At 41.3% G+C, this 25,290-nt stretch overlaps 1 protein-coding gene across 1 annotated transcript in view; it reads right to left on the reverse strand.

The window, feature by feature from the left end:
* Positions 1 to 1,379: 1,379 nt before the first annotated feature.
* Positions 1,380 to 25,290, reverse strand: part of LOC131526639 (serine-rich adhesin for platelets-like) — a 43,971-nt gene continuing 20,060 nt past the window's right edge. The window contains exons 27-39 of the mRNA XM_058754985.1: positions 11,330 to 11,430; positions 10,817 to 10,881; positions 10,565 to 10,710; positions 10,170 to 10,367; positions 6,701 to 6,901; positions 6,425 to 6,565; positions 6,136 to 6,311; positions 5,864 to 6,034; positions 4,342 to 5,715; positions 2,233 to 2,274; positions 2,036 to 2,098; positions 1,845 to 1,908; positions 1,380 to 1,751 (exon numbers count right to left, since the gene is read on the reverse strand). Of these exons, the coding sequence (XP_058610968.1) occupies positions 1,663 to 1,751; positions 1,845 to 1,908; positions 2,036 to 2,098; positions 2,233 to 2,274; positions 4,342 to 5,715; positions 5,864 to 6,034; positions 6,136 to 6,311; positions 6,425 to 6,565; positions 6,701 to 6,901; positions 10,170 to 10,367; positions 10,565 to 10,710; positions 10,817 to 10,881; positions 11,330 to 11,430 (2,831 nt within the window). The 3' untranslated portion in view covers positions 1,380 to 1,662. The remainder of the gene's footprint in view (positions 1,752 to 1,844; positions 1,909 to 2,035; positions 2,099 to 2,232; positions 2,275 to 4,341; positions 5,716 to 5,863; positions 6,035 to 6,135; positions 6,312 to 6,424; positions 6,566 to 6,700; positions 6,902 to 10,169; positions 10,368 to 10,564; positions 10,711 to 10,816; positions 10,882 to 11,329; positions 11,431 to 25,290) is intronic.

Genomic DNA, 25,290 nt, shown 5'->3' on the forward strand with positions numbered 1-25,290 from the left:
ACAATCATCAAATATAGTATCAAAGTGTTAGTTTTGATTTAAGGAAACATTAAGGTTGCTGAATAAATACAGCAAAGTAACCGAAAGAGTGAAAGTCCTCACTAATAATTGTATAATGTGTAATATAAGGTGGCGATAACCAAGCTCAAAGAACTGAGAAAATGAAAAAGAATAGCTTAACCTTAAAATAAATAATTAAAAAACATTATCTGTTGAATCATTATTGTCAAATTCTCCAGCTATGAAAATTAATAAAATAAGAAAGACCTAGCATGCCATGCTTAGTTAGTTTTATTTAAAGTTTGAAAAGGCAAGTTATTGCAGCACAAAAAAAAAAAAAAAAAATCCCAGATCAATTACTTTTTCTTTTAGCAGCACAACATGAAATGCGTCAAAAACAACACATAAACAAATAGCTAATTTCTAAAACAATTTAAAAGCGCAGGGAATAAAAGAAGGTTCATGTATTTTTGTTTTGCTTTTGGGCACAACAAGTTCCCTACTTTGACAAAGTGAATAAGTAGATGCTGGAGCTATAGAAAAGAAGCTGTTCAATGAATTGTCTTTAAGAATGTTAGTGAAGGTACATATGCAGCCTCATCATGCCTTTCGCTCAATGAAGGGAGAGAAGAAGTTGGGATACCTATTATCTGACAACAATGTTTTTGTGCCCTCTGTAACTCATTAGAGAGAGACCTTTAGGCAGTCCACTTTACACTGGGCTTGCATATTCAAGATCTGGCCGTATAAAAATAAAGTCAAGTGTATTTGCATTAAAACACTGGATGGGAGATCCGCACTCTTTGCAGCACTAAGAATAGTGGTTCTTGGCTGTGACTTTGAAATCATATACTGTACTTAATATGTGCAGCCCATGATAACTCAGATGCTATTCGAATTCCAAGCAGTTTAAAAGAGAGGACTCTACTGATTACATGTCCCAACTGGAGAAGGAGGAGAGGGGATGTTTTCATTCCTCCTGGCACTAATTACCATATCCATGGTCTTAGCTCCACTCATTGCCAGTGAAAATTGCCCTCCCCCAGTCCAAGGCCTTCTAAATAAGGGCAGGTAAGGATCCCATCAGAAGCTCAGTGATTGTTAGATCATCAGCATATTTCACAGGAATTATAGAAGTGGACAGATGTAAATCCATGCTATTTTATACAGATGACAAAAAGTAGAGGGGATGAAAGTCCCCACTGGGGAATACCAGCTGTAGTTGGATATGAGTACTACTATCAAATAAATGTAAAATAAAGAGGCATTTCATTTTTGGTGAAGCTGTAAAACTATTATTATTATTGTTGTTTTTAAATAATCACCACAGAACAATATGATAAAAGTAAAAGAAAAACACTTTTCAGAAGACACATAACGATATTTCTCCAGACCTTTATTACTGATATAATATTTCTGTTTTAAATGAAAGTGTATGCAATCATGCCAACTGCATCATGATATTAAAATGTATCCTTAATTTAATATTAGATCTGTAGATTGTAAGCCATTTTTATATTAATATATCAGAACATAGAAACACTTCTTCCCAGAAATAAGTAACTGATAGTGCAGTTTACATATACTAGCAATGTAGAAAACTTGTCTGGAAAAGGCTGTTTAACATTTAATAAATTTGGCTATAGTTAATTAAGTAGCTGATTATGCATTCACAAAAGTATCTGAGCCACTGGAGCTGTGTGAAGATGTAGCTGCTGATAAAGCGCTGGCTTCAGATACGTTGTACACATCTGCAAATAGATATTTGCACATTATTCAAAATGTCAAAAGTCTGTACATCAATATATGTAAACAATTGTATAAATTTTAATAGTAAGACTTACTTCTTCTCCGCATCCTTTGAAAGAAACCCAGTCCGCTTGAAGATGATGGTCCTGCACTAGTACTCTGTAATTTAAAGATTTAAGATATCAGTTGTAAACTGAGCACATCTATCATCTGGTAACATAACTGAAAGAGTAAAAGCCAACTGTAAGATCTCATGGATCATATGTATTGTTTTGCTAGCATTTACCCTGGTTTGGTTAGAGCTGGTAAGGTTCCTTAGAGACAGCCTTCCTGCCAGAGCCTCACGGATCTGCAACAGTATATGACAAAATGAGTTAAAGCACTGAAGAAGTACTGAATGACTAAATTAATTTTAAAAAAAATTAAAATAAAGATTCTGACAGTGATTTGACAAACTATCAAAGATCAAAAATCAATTCACACCTTGCTGTCCAAAAGCGTTCCAAACACCAAAATAAAGAATCCCTGAACAAGTGATACAAATACATGAGGAAAATGTTATGAGTAAAATACTAGTTGATGTTCAATTTTATTTTAAAGGGGTGGTTTACTGCGATTTCACTTTTTTCATTTTAAATAGTGTGTAATGTTGCTGTTGGTGCATGAACAGTATCTGCTAAAGTTGCTGCGCTGAAAGTTCAACGTAAGCGGAGATATCGTCTTTTAAAAATCAGGAAGTTTAATGCCTTCAAAAACGACTCATATGGGACTACAACTAGATACTTCCCGGGTTGCATACGTAACAAACCCATAAATTTGCATCAACCCCTCCCTCCGGAACATGCAAAAAAGGGGGCAAGGCCATGTTCTGCGGCTTTGTCGAAGAAGAAGAATTATAGTGGAAAGTTGTAGCCATGTCGTCGAAACGGTGTTATTTTCACCCAGCTGTCAGGTCTTCTGTGTTCAGGCTTCCTACTGACGCTGTAGTTCGTCAACAATGGTTAAAATTTATGTTTGATTATGTTTCTGACAATTACAATCCTAATTTAGCTTTCTGTGCTGTGCATTTTACGGAAGACAGCTTCCAGAATCTACACGAGTTCAATGCCGGATTCACACAGAAACTATTACTAAAACATGGAGCAGTTCCAACTTTAAAAACAGAGGCAGCAGTTGTTGGGCCACAACCTGTAAGTAAGATTTCATAATTTTAAATGTATTTGCATGTATAATTTCAGACGTAATGTTTTAATTTTATCAAGGACGTAAACAAATGCCAACACTGGCTTTAGTAGCCAGTTAGTTAAATGCTATTTTGTGTGTCTATGACAAACGCATACAAACATGGTGTTGCGATAGAGGCTATTTACACTAAGTGAAAATAGCAGTATTCTTTAGTGATATGCTATTTACACAGTGCAAATAGCTTTAGATTCTATTTATTCTATGTTCAAATAGCAGGATCCTGCTAATTACTTATTGCAAATATTGAATAAAAGGGTATGATTAATTGTGGCGAAAAACATTATTAGAGAAAAACATTACTTCTTGCAAATAGTGGCAATTATCTGCACCTCTGCATTGCAATACATTATAAAATAGTATGCAATAACTTATTGAGTGTAATTTTTTAAGTTTATTTCAAATTATTAAATGGATGCACCTTATTGGGACAAAAGCTCTCCCTACACCTACCCTAACCCAACCCTACCCGATACTTTATGTTCAACTTTTTGATTATTTCCTTCAATTTAAAAAAAAAAAAAATGCTTTTCTGATGTGATTTGAAATTTAAAAAGGGAGAAAAAAAGTTCGCCAAAAGGCAGATTCAAACCCCGGTCGATCGTGTCAAAAGAAAGGTTGAACATGATTTGTCATCTGCGCCACTGAAATCTAACAATTGAGGACCGTCTTTTGCAAATTTGACTATCCCAATCATACGTTTGTGGGTGGAGTTAGTGTAAATAGCCTCTTCCAACAACATGGCTATTTGCACTTAAATAGACACTCCGATTTTTTTTTTTTTAATATTCCCAACAATTAAACAGTTGCCCACAGAAAAAAACAGGGGGTGCTGCAGCACCCTCAGCACCCCCCCTTCCCGCGCCCCTGAATGGGCGTGAAGTTTCCGGACAATGTGCAGTACGCAGTTTAGCCAATCACAACACACCGGCCCAACTAACCAATCTGAGCCCATTGCCTGTTTCTGAGGGAGTGGTTTCATAGAACGAGGAAGTCAACCGGTCGTTCAAATGACAGAGGAGAAAGCGGCTTACAATAAAGGTGAAATATATGAAAAATAAGGCGTTTTTTTAACAAACGAAACACGAAGACGTTATATTGCACCCCATAAACACAATCAAGCAAAGAAAAAAAGCAGTAAACCACCCCTTTAATAACAACAAAGGAAATAACTTACAATATATGATAATATGTTGTTGTGAGGTTTTATAATGGATTGTTACAGTGATAGAATGTAATAATTATTGCATTGTTTGCATTACAATTATTGCATTTAAATAAAGCACACAAAATATAAACTTGACTTAAAGTCAAAATAAAAAGTGAAGTAGTTAGTAAAGTAAGTCGTACCTGCAGTGAATTGAGGAGTGCAAACACCACATGAATGCCTTTATTCGGTGACACCATGGTTCCAATACCAAATCCCCATGTTAGACCAAAGATAGGAGTCAAAATGGCCACACATCTGGCAATGACCACCAGAGCATGTTTCTCATCTGGTTGAGTTGCAGCACCAACTCCTCTCCTCAACATCTTGTACAGAACCACAATCAAAACCACAAGGTTTATGGCTACAATAGTGAGAGCTGGAATCACAAATGCCAGCAGGGCCTTTGATTCAAACCAGTTCAGCCAGCATGCATTTCTTTTGGAAATATAATTTTGAGGTCCAGCTGTTGATGCAACAGTGATGACCGCTATGAGCAAAGGTGCACCATAACCGACCGTGAAGGCAATGACCATCATTTTGGCCCTTGACATTTGAGACAAGACCATGACTGTACGGTAAAAGAGCAACAGCGCTGACATTAACATCCAGAAGAAAAGAGCCAGGTAAAAAAAGTGCATGAAGAAAACCACTGGACTGCAGCTATTTGCTGAGGGTGGCTGCTCGTATTTTGCGATTGCAGCTCCAATGATAAAACAGATATTTGCAATTAGCAGGGACACGGCAATGTTGACTATAGAGACATGTCGCATATAGGATGTGTCATTTCTTGTCATTGACTTCCACACGATGATCTCAATAATGAGGCACAAAATCAAGCTGGCCATTGAAATCGATACACCAATGTAAGTTATATATTCTAAGGCGTCGATTTTAGGGGAAAATGGTGACATTAGGATTGAAAAAGAGGTTGTGTGGTTGCATTCACATGTAATCTTGCCAGTTTCATTCCCTTCACTTATATAGGGTTTTACTTCACATCCAGTGGAATCCCATGCGTCAAGATTAAAGTTCCAAAAGACACACTGAGGATTTCCCAAAGACTGATCAGTAATGTCAAACGCAAAAGATATGTTGTTAATTACATTGTTGTCAACCTGAACAACAACCACATCTCCATTGATGCGCACATTTGATTTGCTAGTGTCATTAGTACTACTGGTACTAGTATCTCGAGTAGGTAGGACATTGTCAAGACTTGTGAAGACTATGACAGTTATAAGAGTGGATACAGGAATCTCTGGTATCTGAATCTCAGTAGTTGAGTTTGGCAGGTTTGATATTTCACTATATGAGGTGCTGGTTGTTACATTTCTATTTAACTCAATTGATTTTTCAATAATCCTAAAACTGGAATTTGTGAGACGGCTACTAATAATCTCAATAGCGCTAAGAAGTGCTGTGCTGGTGTCATCTGTCCTGTTGTCATTGTTCAATTTTTTCCATGTATCAATGGCTGATGTCGAAACAAGGATATCCACTGTTTTAAGGAAATCCTGGAAATGACAGAAAATAATGTTAAGCAGAAACAGTTTCATCAGAAGGGAAAACGAAGATAATGTACAAGTATTTTATAAAGTTTTGATTAGCCACAATTTGACTGATGTCTTTTGTGCATACAGACACACACTGTAATGTACATACCTCCATCACAGGCTGATTGATGGTAATGTTTTGTGAAACATCAGCAACTTTTTTAAGTATTCCAACAATGGTTTGGACAGTCACAGAAGACTGTGTTATTTCTTTATCATTCTTCTCTGTAGCATTACTAAGCTCAGCAACAAACACTGGTATGTCCTGCGCATCCAAGACCTTAATTATAAAGTAGAGAATAAATGTAAATATCATTAATATTTTAAATGAATAGTTGACTCTTTTTTTTTTTCATTTTATAAATAGATGATGGAGGTTACCTTAACTTCCTTTTCAAGGTCTTTGATAACTTGAAGTACACAGTTTGACTCGTCAGACTCCCATTCACCTGATCTACATCTATATTTTATGATGCCTTCCTTGCCTTTTTTACAAGGTCCTGTCAAAGTATCACCTTCCTTTCCATCCCCAAGTGTTCCATCCTTACAGGTAAACTCTAGAGTAAATATTTGATTGAGTTTCAGTAAAACAGAAAATTATTAATCTCTTTTAGACAGCTGAAACAGAAAAACATGTGGCTATGTCAAAGTATAACAACTGAAGATTCACCTTCATTGACTTTGTTAACAGTAACACTTTTACTGGTGTAGGTGAAACCTTGAAGCACCGGGTTCGTGAGTCGACAGGTAAAGGATTTACTTCCACAATTTCCACTTTTGATTGTATGTTTTAATGTGATGCATCCATCCTCTGATCATATGAACAAGTAAATACAACAATTTAAAACATATTAAAACATGGTGAACTGAACAAAGCAATTCACTGCAACTGAAAACTCCAGTCAGTAACTTTTGTAAGAATATATTGCCGGTCTGTTTGTACAACCTGAAGTCACTTCATCATCAGAAGTTGTCTGGGTCCACTCCACACGGTTCTTTTCTTCACAGCATTTCAGTGAAACAGTCTGGGGTACACACTGGAACTTTCTTTCATTTTCACCCACTATGATATTAGGAAGTGGTTCAATAACTATATCTTGCCACTGAATGTAAGGTATTGTCCTGTCTATGATACACATGTATCGACCTGCAAATGAAAAAAAAAAAGCATATATTCATGTTTATTTATGCATTTAATAATTTCTAAAGCAATAAAATAGACTGGTTTACATAATTGTATTTATTCAATAAATTTCCTTAAATATGCTAGTTGAAAGCAACGTACTCTGTATAGCATAATACTAGCGGAACATCATACTACAGTAGAAGGAGAAATTGTACTGGCCAGGCCACACTTTTCCATATAAAGAAAGTGAATGTAATCCAAAATGTCACAAAAGGGACCATTAAATATAATCAAAGCAGTCCCTATGACTTGTGTACTATATTCTAAAATTCACACTCTCTGCTGATCTCATTCAGGCAGTTAATTGAATTGAACGCCTTTAATTTCGGTCCGCTCATCACAGAAAGCTTAATTTTTTTGATGGAACAAAATTTCCTGATCCCTTTTCTCTTCTCATATCAATCACATGGAACGTGCTGAAAATGCACCACAAACAATATTTCAACACAGTCTTTTAAAATATAAGATTTTATAAAACGTCACAAAAGTTAACTATTCACTTACTTTCTATTCAGTAAATATGACTGAATCTGGTAACACTTTATTTTAGGGTCTCTTAAAGGGATAGTTCACCCAAAAATGAAAATTCTGTCATCATTTACTCACCCTCAAGTAGTTCTAAACCTGTATGAACGTCTTTGTTTCTGCTGAACACAAAGGAAGATATTCTGAAGAATGTGGGAAACGGAGCAGTTCTGGGGCACCATTGACTTCCATAGTATTTTTTTTTTCCTACTATGGAAGTCAATGGTGCTCCAAAACAGCCTGGTTACAAACTTTCTTCAAAATATCTTCCTTTGTGTTCGGCAGAACAAAGACATTCATACAGGTTTAGAACTACTTGAGGGTGAGTAAATGATGACAGAATTTTCATTTTTGGGTGAACTATCCCTTTAAGTAGTTGCTAATTAGATTCATATTACTAGAATATTAGCCATTTATTAGTAGTAATTATGACCTCATTCTACATCCCTAATCCTACCTAATACCTAAACTTAACAACTACCTTACTAACTATTAATAAGCAGCAAATTAGGAATTAATTGAGGGAAAAGTCGTATAAAATTTATTATTAATAATAATTAATAAAAGTCGTGAATAAGTGTTCCTATTCTAAAGTGTTACCCTGAATCCTAATGACTACATCTTTGGGTTTTATTCAGTGTAATATTAATTACCACATGGATGTAAATGCCGTCCTGGTTCTGACACATATTTAATATAAAATATAATTTTGTATAATATAATTTGGTAACACTTTACAATAAGGTTCATTAGTTAAAATTATTTAACTATATGAACTAAGAATGAAAAATACTTCCTCAGCATTCATTAATCTTAGTTAATGTTAATTTCAGCATTTACTAATGCATTATATAAATCACAAGTTGTGTTTGTTAACATTAGTTAATGCACTGTGAACTAACATGAACAAACAAAGAACAACTGTATTTTTATTGACTAGCATTAACAAATATTAATAGTGTAACAAATGCAGGGCCACTGCTGGCAAAATGGGTGCCCTAAGCAGAATTGTATTGTTGTGCCCCCTCCCACAAATATTATGGATGTAAGTAAACAACAACAACAACAACAAAAAACACCTACTATAGGGGTCAAAATAGAACTTTTAATTTTAATTAAATTGTATTATTTGTGACCCTGGACCACAAAACCAGTCTAAAGTCGCTGGGGTATATTTGTAGCAAAAGCCAAAAATACATTGTATGGGTCAAAATGATCGATTTTTCTTTTATGCCAAAAATCATTAGGATTTTAAGTAAAGATCATGTTCCATGAAGATATTTTGTAAATTTCCTACCGTAAATATATTAAAACTTAATTTTTGATTAGTAATATGCATTGCTAAGAACTTCATTTAGACAACTTTAAAGGCAATTTTAAAGGCATCCATGGCAAGAACCATGATTTTGGTTTTATTCATAGTAAAACCATGGCTAATTTTTGTATGCGGACGTGGAAAGTCAGAGAGAATATTATATGCATTGTTGGTGGTTAAATTATTAGCGACATTAAAACAGGTTATTAACGTCAACAACCAAAAAAGTTTCACAGGATTATGAATGTACCTGAAAGTGAAGCACGGGCTTCATCTTTTTTTCTTTTTCTTTTCTCTGCGCTGGATTGCTGATGTCTTTTCACAGGCATAGTTGTCCATCAATTATGATCATTTGCAGTCAGCCGCAAACATGAGGTGCGAGTGGTTGCAGACGAGAATGAAGCATCTTGTGTGCTTAGCCTACTGTGTTCACCGTAAAATGCTTTTTTTTAAATAATTATATATATATATGTTCTTGTTTAGATTTTTATTTATGTATATGCATATGTTTATTTTAATATTAATACAGAATGAAGGTTTTTTTTGAGCAACTGGGATGGTACCCCACCTGGGAGTTGGTGCCCTACGCAAACTACGTATTCTGCGTATAGGGAGCGGCGGTACTGAATTAATGTATTGTTCATTGTTTGTTAATAAATTAACTAATGTTAACAAATGACACCTTATTGTAAAGTGTTACCATATTTATATATAATACGTTAAATAATTTTATAGAACATACTAAAGCGTAGTTGTCACAAATCAAGCCTCTGTGGCTCTCTCCAATCACAACCAGAGGGAACGGTTCATTCGGACTTCATTTCCCACAATACCCCATGCCTAGGGCTGATCACCTGCACAGGTGTCAGCCATTACCCAGACTATTCATGTGGCCAGTTGGATATAGCGTCCCTTTAAACTTAAAATTAAATCATTAGCTTGTGTTTGTCTCTGTTTGAAAATTTATCAAAACAGATAAAAACGTACTGACTGGTAAAAATGTCAAATATTGGTAGATACTGTATATCAGCCTTGGTAATATAATGGTCAAATTCTACTTTTTGTTTCTACATTGTGACAATGACAGCATTGACGCTATGATACTGTCAAGATGGGGTTTTATCACATCTCGTTTTGTAGTCTGATAGCCCAGATCCCTAGTCACTTTCACTGTATGGAAAAGAGTGGTCAACATTTCTTATTTTGTGCTCCATGGAGGAAAGAAATGTTTGGAACAACATAAGAGTGGGTTAATAAGGACCATTACTCAGTGATAGCTTTGGGCCAGCTAGCACAAAAGCATATTTACCAAACAGTTTTAATCTTGACTTTACATGGACCGTCAACATGTAAGATATCGTTGATAGGCCAAAGATATGTGTGACTCACCTTTGTCACGCTCGTTGACGTTGATCACAGTTAGAGTGCTACTGTTATCTGAAATGATGTATTTAACTTTGTTTAATGTAGGATCTTGGCCATTCACTGTCCATCTCATTTCACCCGCAACAGACTCTGGGCGTTCGCATTTCAGCACCATATTTTGCTCAGGATACCATTTTTCTGCAGTAGACAGGTTCTTTTGCTCTGAAAGTAAAGTCCAAAAACCATATTTTAACTTTTTTATATTTAGTATGGTTTATTACTGGTTCTTTCAACATTTTTACAAGCAATTTTATTGCTTATAACAAACCAACATTTTGTAAGCAACAGATTGTAATCAAGAATAAAAAAGCTAAAATTAAGAAAAAATATTTTTAAGATTAGATGCTGACTACCCTTACCACTTTGAGCAAAAGTATCCGGAGCTACATCGATTCCTTTAGCTTTGAGAGCGCTGATGAGCTGTGTGTTTGCTGCTACAAATGCTGGGCTGTTGGGGCTGCTGGTTGTTGATTTAAATTCATAGTCTGCTATAATGCTACCAGGCCTACAGAGCATCACACAAATCACAACAATCATGAGACACTGTTTTAACATAAGAGATGAAAACCAAAATGGACCTTTGGAGTGAAAGCTTAGATTGTAGACCTTACCTAAATCGAGTGACACTTACTGAACCTTTTATGTAGGCAGGCACATTTTTGTAACTTTCTTCAATCTGTACAGAGTAACAAATGTACATTAGGACGTTTACCTTACCATACCAAAATGTCATTTTCAAGATGAATTACTCTATGGCAAGAACCAGAGATATATAGATGACACCTGAGCATACAGAAAATGATCTTTCTCTTGGCTGCTTTACTGTCATTAAACAGACTGTATCTTTATTGACAGTTAATGTGATTAAGAGTAATAATAAGTCAAATACCCTCAGGAAAAGTCTCTATACTGGTCAACACTTGGTACACTTTTATTAACATGAAACAAAAGACATTTTTAGTAAAATAAATAAACATATTTGCTAAAAATACTGAAAAGGTACAATCTGTAGCCTATTACAAACCTTGTTTTTATCATTTGCACAGTGTTTATTTATTTATTTATATTTTAAGTTAAGCATAAATAATCAGTACGTTTTATTTATAAAATATGAAACTACTTACTGCTGACTCAATTTTACTGGCATAGAGTATGAACTTCTCATTATTTGGGTTGCTGAGACTGGTATCAAAAATGTCTTCTATTCTCATTGACATTTGAAGAACTGTAAAAAATAAAATAAATTGAAAAAAAAACATGAAAAAAAATACATTTATTCATTTTTTTAATTATTCCGCCATATTTATGACCAACAAGCGGTGCAAAGACACCAACGTTTCTTTGCATCTATGTTTGTATTTTTGCATTCACTGCCATTTTGCTCTGCTCAAGTTCATAAATATGTTGGCTTTAGAAAAAGTCATATGACAGTAACTGCTTTGTTGAACAATTAATAATAAAAAATAATATTAATTTTTTTTTTGCTGTCTCAGACTTACAGTACATACATACTTTCAGCAAAATAATATATATATATATATATATATATATATATATATATATATGTGTAAACCTTGTATTACTTCTTTTCTATGATTATAACAGATTAAATGATAACAGTGTGTTACAGTTTTTTCAAAATGCTTACACACAGTTATTGAAACTATGGCTCCATTTCTCAAAAATCTACATACAAAACCACACACACACACACACACACACAATATACAAAATGTCACACACATCTTGCAAAAGCAAACACTTCTTTGAAAATCGTTTTATCTCTTCTAAAAATTTGATTTTTGCATAGTAACTCTACACACAAACATAAAATAATTAGCCACAGACACCAAACTACACACAGATGTGAAAAATGTAAAACACTACTCTCGTAAATAAGTTTAGCATTAAAATGGCAGTGTTTCCCAAATTAAACAAGAGAGCTGTTAGTTTCGAATGATGTGTGTAATGTAGAGAACGTCTCGGTTACGTATGTAACCCTCGTTCCCTGAAGAAGGGAACGGAGACGTCACGTCGGATGACCGACGAATTGGGGATCTCGCCAGAGAGACCAATCCACTTCGAGTGTAACTAAACGAGCCAATGGACATTGGCATGCGATCATTGCATCCAGCTGCCGCTGATCACAGCGTGAGTATAAGAGGCAGCGGGTGCACCGCATTAATTCATGCTTTCGCTGAGGAGCCGAGCCGGTGACCCGGCCGCTCAGCGGTGGTACAGCAAACTGTGGCGACAGGACGTGACGTCTCCGTTCCCTTCTTCAGGGAACGAGGGTTACATCGTAACCGAGGCGTTCCCTTTCAGTCGGTCACTCGAGTCACGCCGGATGACCGACGAATTGGGATCCCTACCAAAACGCCACAGGAGCTGCCCTTCCAGAGCCCTGTGTGAACCTCTTGATCCTTCCTATAAGGCAGGCGATAGGACCGGGCTCTACACAGAGAAGGTCAACTACTGTTGTTCCTTGGACAACCCAGACAGTAGGACTTGGAAACACTGGGAAGCATGCCCTTCCGTTTGGAAGAGGCACACTGCGGAGTCACCTCCTCCCAGAGGGGGTTAAGTGGCATTTAGACATGTGAAGTAACCCCGTAGGGCCCTATTGCACATGGAAGTCTCTGAGATGGCACAGGCTGCATCACTAGAGATGGCAGAATGTGGTCTGCCAGGGAAACACGGCTCTAATAAGCATACCGTGGAATACACATATGGGATCCCGGCAGGGTCTCTCATATGGGCACTAGCCTCACATCAGATTTCAAGAATTCATTGGCTGAAAGGCCTGGCGCCGGACGCCCGCCACGTCCGGACGCCGGAGTGCTGGAGGACTCGACAGGGTTTGCCTGGTTAAGGAACTCTCTGGAGAATTAGGCGAAAGAACGCCGCAAGCCGACTCTGAGCCGGGCCTCTCAATGCCACTACCCGCTTGAGGTGAGAACACAGGAGGAAACCGGTTCGACACGCAGGCTATAAAACCTAGCGAACGTGTTAGAGTCGCCCAACCCGCAGCTCTACAGATGTCTGCTAGCGAGGCACCACGAGCCAGCGCCCAGGACGATGCGACACCCCTAGTGGAGTGAGCACGCAACCTGAGCGGGTAGGGCACACCTTGTGCTTCATAGGCCAAGGTGATGGCATCCACTATCCAGTGGGCCATCCTCTGCTTGGAGACAGCCTTCCCTTCTGCTGTCCTCCGTAACAGACAAAGAGCTGTTCTGAGGTCCTGAAGCTCTGAGTTCTATCCACGTACTGTCGCAGTGCGCGTACAGGACAGAGCAAAGCTAGGGCTGGGTCTGCCTCCTCCAGGGGCAGTGCTTGCAGGTTCACTACCTGGTCCCTGAAGGAGTGGTAGGAACCTTGGGCACATAGCCGGGCCGGGGCCTCAGTGTTGCACTGGAGTCAGCCGGCCCAAACTCAAGGCACGATTCGTCGACCGAAAATGCCTGCAGGTCCCCACCCTCTTGATCGAGGCCAACGCAGTCAGGAGCAGGGTTTTCATGAGAGAAACTTCAACTCAACTGACTGCAAAGGCTCGAAGGGGCAGTTTGTAGGGCTCTTAGCACCAATGCCAAATCCCAAGAGGGTAGGGAGGGAGGCCTAGGCGGGTTTAACCTCCTGGCCCCTAAGAAACCTGATAACCAGATCGTGCTTCCCACCGACCTCCCTCTACAGGGTCGTGGTGAGCGGAAATAGCAGCAACATAAACCTTAAGGGTGGAGGGGACAACCTACGCTCCAACCCTTGTTGCAAAAAGGAAAGCACGGCTCTGATCGAACATCTCCGGGGGTCCTCACGGTGAGAGGAACACCATTCGACGAACAGGTTCCACTTCAGCGCATAGGCCCGTCTTGTGGACGGTGCTCGTGCTGAAGCAATAGTGAGAGCTACCTCCTGGGGCAGATCACCTAGAACCTCCGCGTCCCGTCCAGGGACCACACATGAAGTTTCCACAAGTCTGGACGCGGGTGCCAGAGGGTGCCCCGTCTCTGAGAAAGCAGATCCTTCCTCAGAGGAATCGGCCAGGGAGGGGCTGTCGCGAGGAGCATGAGTTCCGGGAACCAGGTCCTGTTGGGCCAATATGGAGCCACTAACAAGACCTGCTCCTCGTCCTCCCTGATCTTGCACAGTGTCTGTGCTAGCAGGCTCACTGGGGGGAACGCATATTTGCGCAGGCCCAGGGGCCAGCTGTGTGCCAGTGCATCCGTGCCGAGCGTTGCCTCGGACAGGGAATAGAACCACTGGCAGTGGGTGGTTTCTGGAGACGCGAACAGGTCTACCTGAGCAACTCCAAACCGACTCCAAATCAGCTGGACCGCCTGGGGATGGAGTCTCCACTCCCCAGGAAGTGCCGCTCGAGACAGCTCGTCGGCCGCCTGATTGAACACTCCTGGGATGTGGATGGCACGAAGGGACCTCAGATGCTTCTGACTCCAGAGGAGGAGGTGGCGGGCGAGTTGCGACATGCGACGGGAGCGTAAACCGCCTTGCCGGTTGATATACGCAACGGTCGCAGTGTTGTCCGTACGGACCAGAACGTCCTTGCCCCGAAGGCGCCCTCTGAGGCGGCTCAAGGCAAGGCGTACTGCCAGCAACTCGAGGCAATTGATATGCCAACGCAGTTGGGGACCCGTCCACACCCCTGACACTGCGTGCCCGTTGTACGTGGCTCCCCAGCCGGTGGCCGAGGCATCCGTGAATACCACAGCATGCCTGGATACCTGCTCCAGGGGCACTCCTGCCCGAAGGAACAAGGGATCTGTCCACGGGCTGAAGGTTCTGCGGCAGGCCGGTGTAATCTGAACCCGGTGAGTACCGCGTTTCCACGCCCACCTCGGGACTCGGCCATGGAGCCAGTGCTGAAGCGGTCTCATATGGAGCAGACCGAGCGGAACTATCGCCACAGCTGCAGCCATATGCCCCAGGAGCCTCTGAAAGAGTTTCAGTGGGACCGCCGTCCTGCCTGATAAAGTCTTGAGGCAGTTCAGCACCGACTGAGCACGTTCCTGGGTGAGGCGTGCTGTCTGGTTGACCGAATCCAACTCCATGCCGAGAAAAGAGATACTCTGCGTTGGCACGAGTTTGCTCTTTTCCCAGTTGACCCGAAGACCCAACTGGCTGAGGTGCCTGAGCACCAGGTCCCTGTGTGCGCACAACTGCTCTCGAGACTGTGCAAGTATGAGCCAGTCGTCGAGGTAGTTGAGGATGTGCACACCCCGTTCTCTCAGGGGAACAAGGGCCGCCTCTGCGACCTTGGTGAAGACGCGAGGCGAAAGGGACAGCCCGAAGGGCAGGACCTTGCTGATATGCCCGACCCTCGAACGCAAATCGCAGGAATGGCCTGTGTCGCGGGAGAATCGAGACATGAAAGTACGCGTCCTTCAGGTCGATCGCTGCAAACCAATCTAGGGGACGGACGCACCCAAAGATGCGTTTCTGCGTCAACATCTTGAACGGCATCTTGTGAAGTGCACGGTTCAAAACTCGCAGATCCAAGATCGGTCGTAACCCACCGCTTTTCTTGGGCACAATGAAGTAAGGGCTGTAAAACCCCGACCTCATATCGGCTGAAGGGACCGGCTCTATCGCGTCCTTCGCCAGCAGGACTGCAATTTCCGCACGCAAGACAGGGGCATCGACGGCCTTGACTGAAGTGAACCGGATGCCCCCGAACCTGGGGGGACGCCGGGCGAACTGAATCGCGTAGCCGAGTCTGATGGTCCGCAGGAGCCACCGAGACGGACTGGGAGCGCTATCCAGGCTCCGAGAGACCGTGCCAGCGGAACCAACGAGGCCACCGACATACCCGCGGTGGGGCAGCGAGGTGGAACACAGGGACCCGGCCCGGAGCCTGTGACGGCTTGGCCTGTGATGGCAGGGGGCGGGGTCTGGGTGTGCAGTGTAACACTCACCTGATTCCTCCTCGTGAGGGAGGAAACACAGGAACCCGGCTTGAGGCTTGTGACAGCCTGGCGTGTGGCGACTTGAGCGGGGACTCGAGTGCTACCGCCCTTACCTGGTTCCACAAATGGGCAGGAGGGGTGCTCTTGGGCAACCCACTGCTGCCTGCTGGCGAGAGAGGAGAAGGGAAGTGTTCCCGTGATGCACGGTTCACCACTCTCCTCCTCTTGAGACCCAGAGATTGAGAAAACTGCTCTTTTACTGATGTTTTGGGTACCGCTGGCTGCTGGGCCAGCGGCGGAACAAAAACAAAACGAAACAAAAGATTCTCCGCCCGGCCCTCCTCCGGGGGAGGGAGTGGTGCGGTCACCATCTCCCGACAAGCAGTCTCCACCATCTCCGGGTCGCCCGTCTCAGGGCCTCTTGCACTTGCGCTTGCCGCCAGGTTTGGCGGGGGCCTGGACGGGCTGGGCGTCCTGCCTGCGACCGGCTCCACGACGCTGCCTGGTGGAAGGCTGCTGCGGCTGCGCGGGAGCGGGGGCAGCCGCAGGGGGGCGCCCACGGCGACGAGCAGGCTGAGGGGCTGCAGCCGGAGTGGAAGCAGCAGGTTTCCTCCGGCGCATGATGTGTTTGATCGCCTCAGTCTGCTTCTGGGCTGCCGAGAACTGCTGGGCAAAGCTCTTGACAGCGTCGCCGAAAAGGCCGGTCTGCGACACGGGAGCATTCAGGAACTGTACCTTCTCCTGCTCCTTCATGTCAGCAAGACACAGCCAGAGATGGCGCTCCTGGACCACTAGCGTGGACATCGCACGACCCAGAGACTGTGCGGTCACCTTCGTCGCTCGAAGCGCGAGGTCCGTCGCAGCACGCAGCTCATGTAGAACCGCCAGGTCGTGACCACCCTCGTGCAGGTCTTTCAGGGCTTTGGCCTGGTGGACCTGCAGTAATGCCATGGCGTGAAGGGCAGAAGCCGCCTCCCACAGGCTCTATAAGCACTGCCAGTTAGACCTGACGAATACTTACAGGCCCGAGAGACACGGGTCACCCGCAGAGTGGTAGCGGCTGTTGGACATAGTTGCATGGCCACAGACCGCTCCACTGAGGATGCCCGCATACCCCAAAGCGGCCCCACCATCGAGGGTGGTGAGAGCGGAGGAGCCACAAGATTTGTTTCGGGCAGTAAAGGTGCCTTCCACGATCTTGTAAGCTCCTCATGCACTTCCGAAAGAATGGCACCGAGGGGGCGCTGAGAACCAGCGCGACCCCCACCGAGAAACCACTCGTCCAGCCTCGGCGATCGGGACGCGGTGGAGGATTCCACACGAGCCCGACATTCTCGGCGGCCCGGAAAGCATAGCCGTCATCTCTGGGTCTGGCTCGGACAACGCTACCACACCCGAAGGGGCAACGCAGCCGAGTCGTCATCCCCAGAGGGCGACTCGCTCTCCAATGCAGCGACCGACATCTGGTCGTCAGGGGAGCACCGAAGGAAACAGGCGGTATACCCGCTCTGCAGAGGTCCCAGCCCGCTCCAACGGCAACCCCACCGGCTGCGGAGCGCCTGAGGGTGAGGAACTCCTCTTGGGAAGCCCTCACTGTCACCCTCAGATCACCTCTGACTCCACCGGATACAGCGCCGCCCAGGAACGAACGCTGGATCGCGGCAGAGGCAGAGGACTCCGCCATGTTTGACATAGCGGAGTCTATTATGCAACTCCGAGATGGTCATGTCCCCACAAGAAGAACATGAACCATCACAGCTTCCTCAGCGTGCTGAATGCCCAGACACGTGAGGCAGCAATCGTGACCGTCCTGAGGCGCCAGGAAACGACCACACCCAGAAACGCACGGGTGATAAGACATCTTTAAAAAGACGTGATCACCCGTGTTGCTCTTTTAGAGAAATTTGCTCTTTATTAAGTGCTGAAGCACGCAGGGGAGCTGGCCACCACACACTCCGAGTGTGACTGTCTTCACGGAATCGACCTCTTCTCCCGTGAGACCGCGACCACCGCTGCTGCGCCGTAACGCCCGCACTCGCTCGCTCTTCTCACTCGCAGGATAGGAGAGCAACAGTGATTCACCGCCGCTCGGCTCCGAAGCGAAAGGATGAATTAATGCGGTGCACCCGCTGCCTCTTATACTCACGCTGTGATCAGCGGCAGCTGGATGCAATGATCGCATGCCAATGTCCATTGGCTCGTTTAGTTACACTCGAAGTGGATTGGTCTCTCTGGCGAGATCCCCAATTCGTCGGTCATCCGACGTGACTCGGAGTGACCGACTGAAAGGGAACTGTGTTTAGAGTTTCCAAAAACTTCAAGTTTAAAGCATGTAATGTGCTTATAGTTTTGCAGACGGTCTAAAGATTAGGTATAAGAGTGAATGGTTCCACTAAGTGGGCCTCAAGTATCATTTTTAGTGTCTAAGCAATTGAAAAAAAAAAACTGTAATAGAGTAGACTGAACAGAAACACACAGTGTCTTGGTTATGGCTATAATTTGTTTTCCTGAACATTAAAAGCAAAAAATCCATTTTAGAAATTATTTTATTTGCATGATTTCTTGAATTTCATGAAACCAGTAAGCAAATTTACTTTTTACAAACTAAATTCTGTGCAAAATTAGTATGCTACTTTAAAGGGCTGGCACTTTATAAATTGTAAATAAATCTTTGTTACGTGTTGTCATTACATTTATTTTGTGGTACTTAAAAAAAAAAAAGCTCTTAACTACATTACAGATAGCACTGATAGAATATGTAAAGACATCATATATAACTTCAAATTTGCAATAACTGTAAAAAGGTTGTGCATAGTCATCAAAAACATTTTGTGGTATATCTTATTTATTTTTATTTTACAGTACATACCGGATGTTGTTTTTGCAGAAAATTACTTACAGTTTTGTTTTTTTTAATTGCCTAGACACTAAAAATGATACTTGAGGCCCACTTAGCAAAATTTCCAGTGTTGTTCAGAGTTGTTTTTATGGTGTTAATTTTCCAGTGTTGAAAAGTGTTGATTCTGGTGTTGATTTGAACGACATGAACACTTGCAGTGTAAATCAGTATTCAGAGTCAGTGTTATTACAGCGAGTTGACATAATTGACACTGGTGATGAGTTGATCCTATTTCCGGTCCTTGCACATTATTTCCGTTTTGATTAATGGCGGCTGACCACGAGGAGCGCAGAGTGTTCAAACACAGGTATAACATATTTTTAATCACTTATATCAGTTTTCATATTAAGTTTACATTTCTCAACATTTAGAATAATCTTGTAAATTCCACAACTTTGTCTGAGTGCTAACATTATTTCTGTTTAGCGTGGCAGACCACCGACACGAGCCAGAGTCAGCTTGCAAATTGAGGTAAGACTACTTAATGCTGATTAGTTTGCGCATTCGTCACTATTTTAGACTTTGGGGTGAAAATTTACATGATCATTTCTGTGCTTCATGTCATGTTCTGTTCAGTTTATGTTCTGTTTACTTAAATGAACCGCAAACGGTTAGGCGCAAATCTTTTATAAACATACACACCACGCGCACTGTTTCGGATAATGTTAGTCAAGTTACATGTCGCATTTACACTCTTCTCCGAAGTACTGTGCAGAGAACGATTATGCAATTCAGCGTTTTGCTGGACTATATTTTTTGGACGCGTATGAAAAGAACCGTTCCAACACCAGAGCTGTGTCTGACGTGCGCGATTCATATCCATATATACATTATAAGGTTATATGGTTTGAGAGATGACAAATGGAGCATCTGACTGTAGCTACTTGCTGGACTTTATTTAAAATTGACGACTATTTGCGTTTTTCTTGACCAACAGCTGTCCTCATGCTGGTGAAAATTCAGTATCAATGAGTGAAGAAATTTGTGGAACTGCTAAACGATTGTGCATTCCAAGTTTTTCTCAATGAAGGTAAGTGCTACTGCTTAGAAATTAACTAATTAAAACCAGTCATAGCAACCAAGCTAAGTTTTTCTATTTGCTTTTAAATCACTGAGATTTTACTTAAATGTTAAAAGACACAGACACCGATGTGGAAGAGGACACAAATTGAAAGCATCTACATTTAAGATGTCCAGAAGAAATTGTTTCTGCTGGCATACCTGAGGGTAAATATATTACTACTTAAATATATAAACACTTCACACATTCTTTGAAGGCGTCCATAATATGATAGTGTAAAAGGTTTATCTGTAGCCCTGTATGAATTAAGCCTTGACAGACATGAATCATGGAATTGTTTTGCTTTTCTCTTAGTCACCCACAGGATCCTCAACCCTCAGCACAAGTACTCATTCTTTCACTCTCTTCAGCTGACCATGAGACAGAGCAGTGCAAAATCAATAGGCATCGGCTAGCAAAAGCTTTCGCATAGATGCTCGCATAGATAGTCCGAAGGCAAACGGGTATGCATGCATGTTTTTCTTAACAATTGATTTGTCTGTAATTCCCTTCCATCATTTTACTTGTCTTAAGTTGTCACTTGTATTGTTGTCATGTTTAATCAGATTGTCAAAGATGCCCTGGAAAAACAATAGTGATGAAAACTAAGATGAGACAGACTTGTGCACTTCCATAAGGTAAAATTCACAATACTGTTGCAAAGTTTTTTTGTTTTTATTAAAGGGTTAATTTGCTGAAATGGTCATGCACTCACCCTCATGTCGTTCCTAACACTTAAGACTTTTGTTCATCTTCAAAACACGAATGTAAATATTTTAATGAAATCTGAGAGATTTATGTCCCTTCATTGACAGTCTACACAAATACCATGATGGTTCAGAAAGTTCATAAAAAGAGTAATTTATTCTATATTTTCTGAAGAGACTTGATCGTTTTGTATGATGAACATGTTGAATTTAGGCTTTTTATTCTCACACAAACATTTATCAACACAAACATCAGATATGGTAAATGGAAGCTCAAGCACGAGAACCAGTGAGGTTCATTCTCTGAGCTTTCACAGGAACTGTTTGTTTGTTTGCTGATCACTGTTTGAATAAAAGCCTAATTTCAATCTGTTCATCATATAGGGCAATGTCTCGTGAGAAAATTTGGACTAAACTGCTCAGTTCCTATAGATTAATTTTACAATCTCTTTATTAACTTTTTGAAGCATCAAAGTGGTCAATGAGTGCGTTTACATGGACCCTCTTAATGCGATTATAATGAGATTTTGGCGATATTGCGATTATGCTTTACCTCATGTAAACGCAATACTTCGATCTAAATAATACGATTAAGCTTATAATCGCAGCAAGCATAATCGTATTGACATAGGTGGCGTACGCCGATTTTAATCGGAATATACAGGCATGTAAACACCTTAATCGCAGTATTGCCGCTCTGACCAAAGTGTGCATGCGCTTGTGACATGAATAACGTGACACGCACCTGGCTGTAATACGGAGATTAGAAACGATGGAGGGGAAGAAAGCATCGCATTCTGAGGAAAACACAACAAGCTGCCAGCAGTCTCTGTGCAACATGATCGCCGAAAATTCCGTGATGGACTCACAGAAAAAATTCCGTGATGGACTCACAGAAGTGATACCAATGTAAGTCAGTGACAGGCATCAGCCGTGCTCCACGCACGGAAACCAGTGAATCCGTGCATGGACCACGGCTGATGCCTTCTGTGAGCCCATCACGGAATTTTCGGCGATTCCGTGATGCCACCACAGATTCGGGGTTAATTAAGTCCGTGAACATTACACGGAATTCTGTGAGATCAGGTTGCTCTGTTCCTTACCCTCATCCAGAAAGGACGAACAGAACGCGACGGCAGCGTATAGGCAAACAAATTCCATCATATTTCTATCATGGCGCCGAAAAAGCGTGGAATACAGCGATACAAAATCATTATGCATTAGACGTAAATAGATTAAAACAGCGACCAGTAACACTGCTCTTTCTGAGTCCATCATTTGTGCTGTCCAGTGGGGTATGTGAATAATGGCAGTAAAAAAAATTACCACAATTCTTAGCGAATAATACGAATAATGGAAATTGCATGTAAACGGGAGTAAGAGCTTTGCTCTTGACATGTAAACATCAAAATGCGATTACGTCCTTACTCTGATTATTGGAAATAATCGCAATATTCGTGCGCATGTAAACGCAGTCATTGTGTGGACTCAATGGATGGACAAAAATCTCTGTTTTCTCTAAAGTATATTCACTTGTGTTTCAAAGATGAACAACATGAGGGTGAATAAATTGTCAGAATTTTCATTTTGGGTGAACTAACCCTTTAAATTACATTTCATCATCAAAAGTTACTAGTTTATGCAGTCATCGTTGCACGTAGTAATGATCTTTTTCCAATCTCTTTTCTTTGTTTAAACTAATTTTTGTTTTTGCTGTTTACAGTCCTGCACCAGTATTGAAGCCCATCTCAGTCAGAGGGAGGACCGCCAGCCATACCTACTGCTATTGAGAAGGATCAGAGGCAGGATCACCTTATTCTATGTGGTTGGACAAGCTTCTCATCTCTTCTGAAGGAACCAGCTCCTTGAGTACTATTGAACTCTTAAGTCCACTATGTTTTCAACCTGTTGTATGAGTAGGTCTTTTTCAATGTCTTTATCTTCCTTCTACACTCTACAACATTGATGTTGGTCATACCAGTGAGTTGCCAAGAGTAAAGAAATTGCATCCAAAGCATTGACAAACTTTTGACAAAATATTTTTCAGAGCATCATGTATTTTAATTACAAAGATATTTTAAGTTGTGAGTACTTCTAACAGCCAGCATATTGAAGTTCTACAGGTCTTTTGACCTTCAGACTTCACATGGGTGATATGACGGTGAATTGTTAGGTTTGTTTTAAGTGTTCTTTTAACTTTTTGAAAATAAAGGTTCAAACTGATTCAACGTGTTGGCTCTTATTGAATATACACTATGTATTTGTAGTTGAACTGAATGCAGGTTACATTTAATGACAAATCACGGTTTGTATGAACACTATATTAGTGTGGAAATGACTCCCTTGGTGTTAAGCTATTGACGCACGCACCTAGTGTAGTTTCAACACTATTAGTGTTTCCCCCCCTTATTTACACCAAGTTAGTGTTAATGGTGAACACCTACAGTGTTGTTTTAACTCTATACAAGTGTTATAAAAAGTAACACTATTTCAAGTGTAAGTTTAACTCTATTTGGTGTGGACCTATATAAACCCTGAAAAAGTGTTAATTTTCACACTGTAAGTGTGAATTTAACACTTTCAAATTTGCTGAACCATTCACTCTTATATCTAATCTTTAGACCAAGTCTGCAAAACTATAAGCACATTACATGCTTTAAACTCAGTTTGATATTGTAAAATAAACTTTTTGCAAAACTCTAAACACAGTTCTCTACATTACACACATCATTCGAAACTAACAGCTCTTTTGTTTAATTTGGGAAACACTGCCATTTTAATGCCAAACTTATTTACTGATGACCTACACACAGCGATGTGAAAACACTTATAAGTTATTTATTCACTTAGTAATCAAAATTAGTTTTTTTTTATTTAGAAAGAAATTATGTTTACCCAAGTAGTTTAAGTCTTTGGTTCTTTTAATTGTGATGATTTTGGCTCACATTTAACAAAAACCCACCAATTCACTATCTCAACAAATTAGAGTACTTCATAAGACCTATAAAAAGTATGTTCATTTACTGTATATGTACTCAATACTTGGTAGGGGCTCCTTTTGCTTTAATTACTGCCTCAATTCGGCGTGGCATGGAGTTGATCAGTTTGTAGCACTGCTGAGGTGGTATGGAAGCCCAGGTTTCTTTGACAGTGGCCTTCAGCTCATCTGCATTTTTTGGTCTCTTGTTTCTCATTTTCCTCTTGACAATACCCCATAGATTCTCTATGGGGTTCAGGTCTGGTGAGTTTGCTGGCCAGTCAAGCACACCAACACCATGGTCATTTAACCAACTTTTGGTGCTTTTGGCAGTGTGGGCAGGTGCCAAATCCTGCTGGAAAATGAAATCAGCATCTTTAAAAAGCTGGTCAGCAGAAGGAAGCATGTGCTCCATAATTTCTTGGTAAATGGGTGCAGTGACTTTGGTTTTCAAAAAACACAATGGACCAACACCAGCAGATAACATTGCACCCCAAATCATCACAGACTGTGGAAACTTAACACTGGACTTCAAGCAACTTGGGCTATGAGCTTCTCCACCCTTCCTCCAGACTCTAGGACCTTGGTTTCCAAATGAAATACAAAACTTGCTCTCATCTGAAAAGAGGACTTTGGACCACTGGGAAACAGTCCAGTTCTTCTTCTCCTTAGCCCAGGTAAGACGCCTCTGACGGTGTCTGTGGTTCAGGAGAGGACAACTGTAGCCAAATTCCTTGACACGTGTGTGTGTGGTGGCTCTTGATGCCTTGACCCCAGCCTCAGTCCATTCCTTGTGAAGTTCACCCAAATTCTTGAATCGATTTTGCTTGACAGTCCTCATAAGGCTGTGGTTCTCTCTATTGGTTGTGCATCTTTTTCTTCCACGCTTTTTCCTTCCACTCAACTTTCTGTTAACATGCTTGGATACAGCACTCTGTGAACAGCCAGCTTCTTTGGCAATTAATGTTTGTAGCTTACCCTCCTTGTGAAGGGTATCAATGATTGTCTTCTGGACAACTGTCAGATCAGCAGTCTTCCCCATGATTGTTTAGCCTAGTGAACCAAACTGAGAGACCATTTTGAAGGCTCAGGAAACCTTTGCAGGTGTTTTGAGTTGATTAGCTGACTGGCATGTCACCATATTCTAATTTGTTGAGATAGTGAATTGGTGGGTTTTTGTTAAATGTGAGCCAAAATCATCAAAATTAAAAGAACCAAAGACTTAAACTATACTTCAGTCTGTGTGCAATGAATTTATTTAATACACGAGTTTCACAATTTGAGTTGAATTACTGAAATAAATGAACTTTTTCACGACATTCTGATTTATTGAGATGCACCTGTGTATATATATATACAGGTGCATCTATATATATATATATATATATACAGTCATGGCCAAAAATATCGGCACTCTTGGTAAATATGATCAAAGAAGGCTATGAAAATTAATCTGCATTGTTAATCCTTTTGATCTTTTATTTTAAAAAAATCACAAAAATCGAACCTTTCACTGGATAA

Source organism: Onychostoma macrolepis, chromosome 20 (genome assembly GCF_012432095.1).
Source record: "Onychostoma macrolepis isolate SWU-2019 chromosome 20, ASM1243209v1, whole genome shotgun sequence".
Classification (NCBI taxonomy): Eukaryota; Metazoa; Chordata; class Actinopteri; order Cypriniformes; family Cyprinidae; genus Onychostoma; species Onychostoma macrolepis.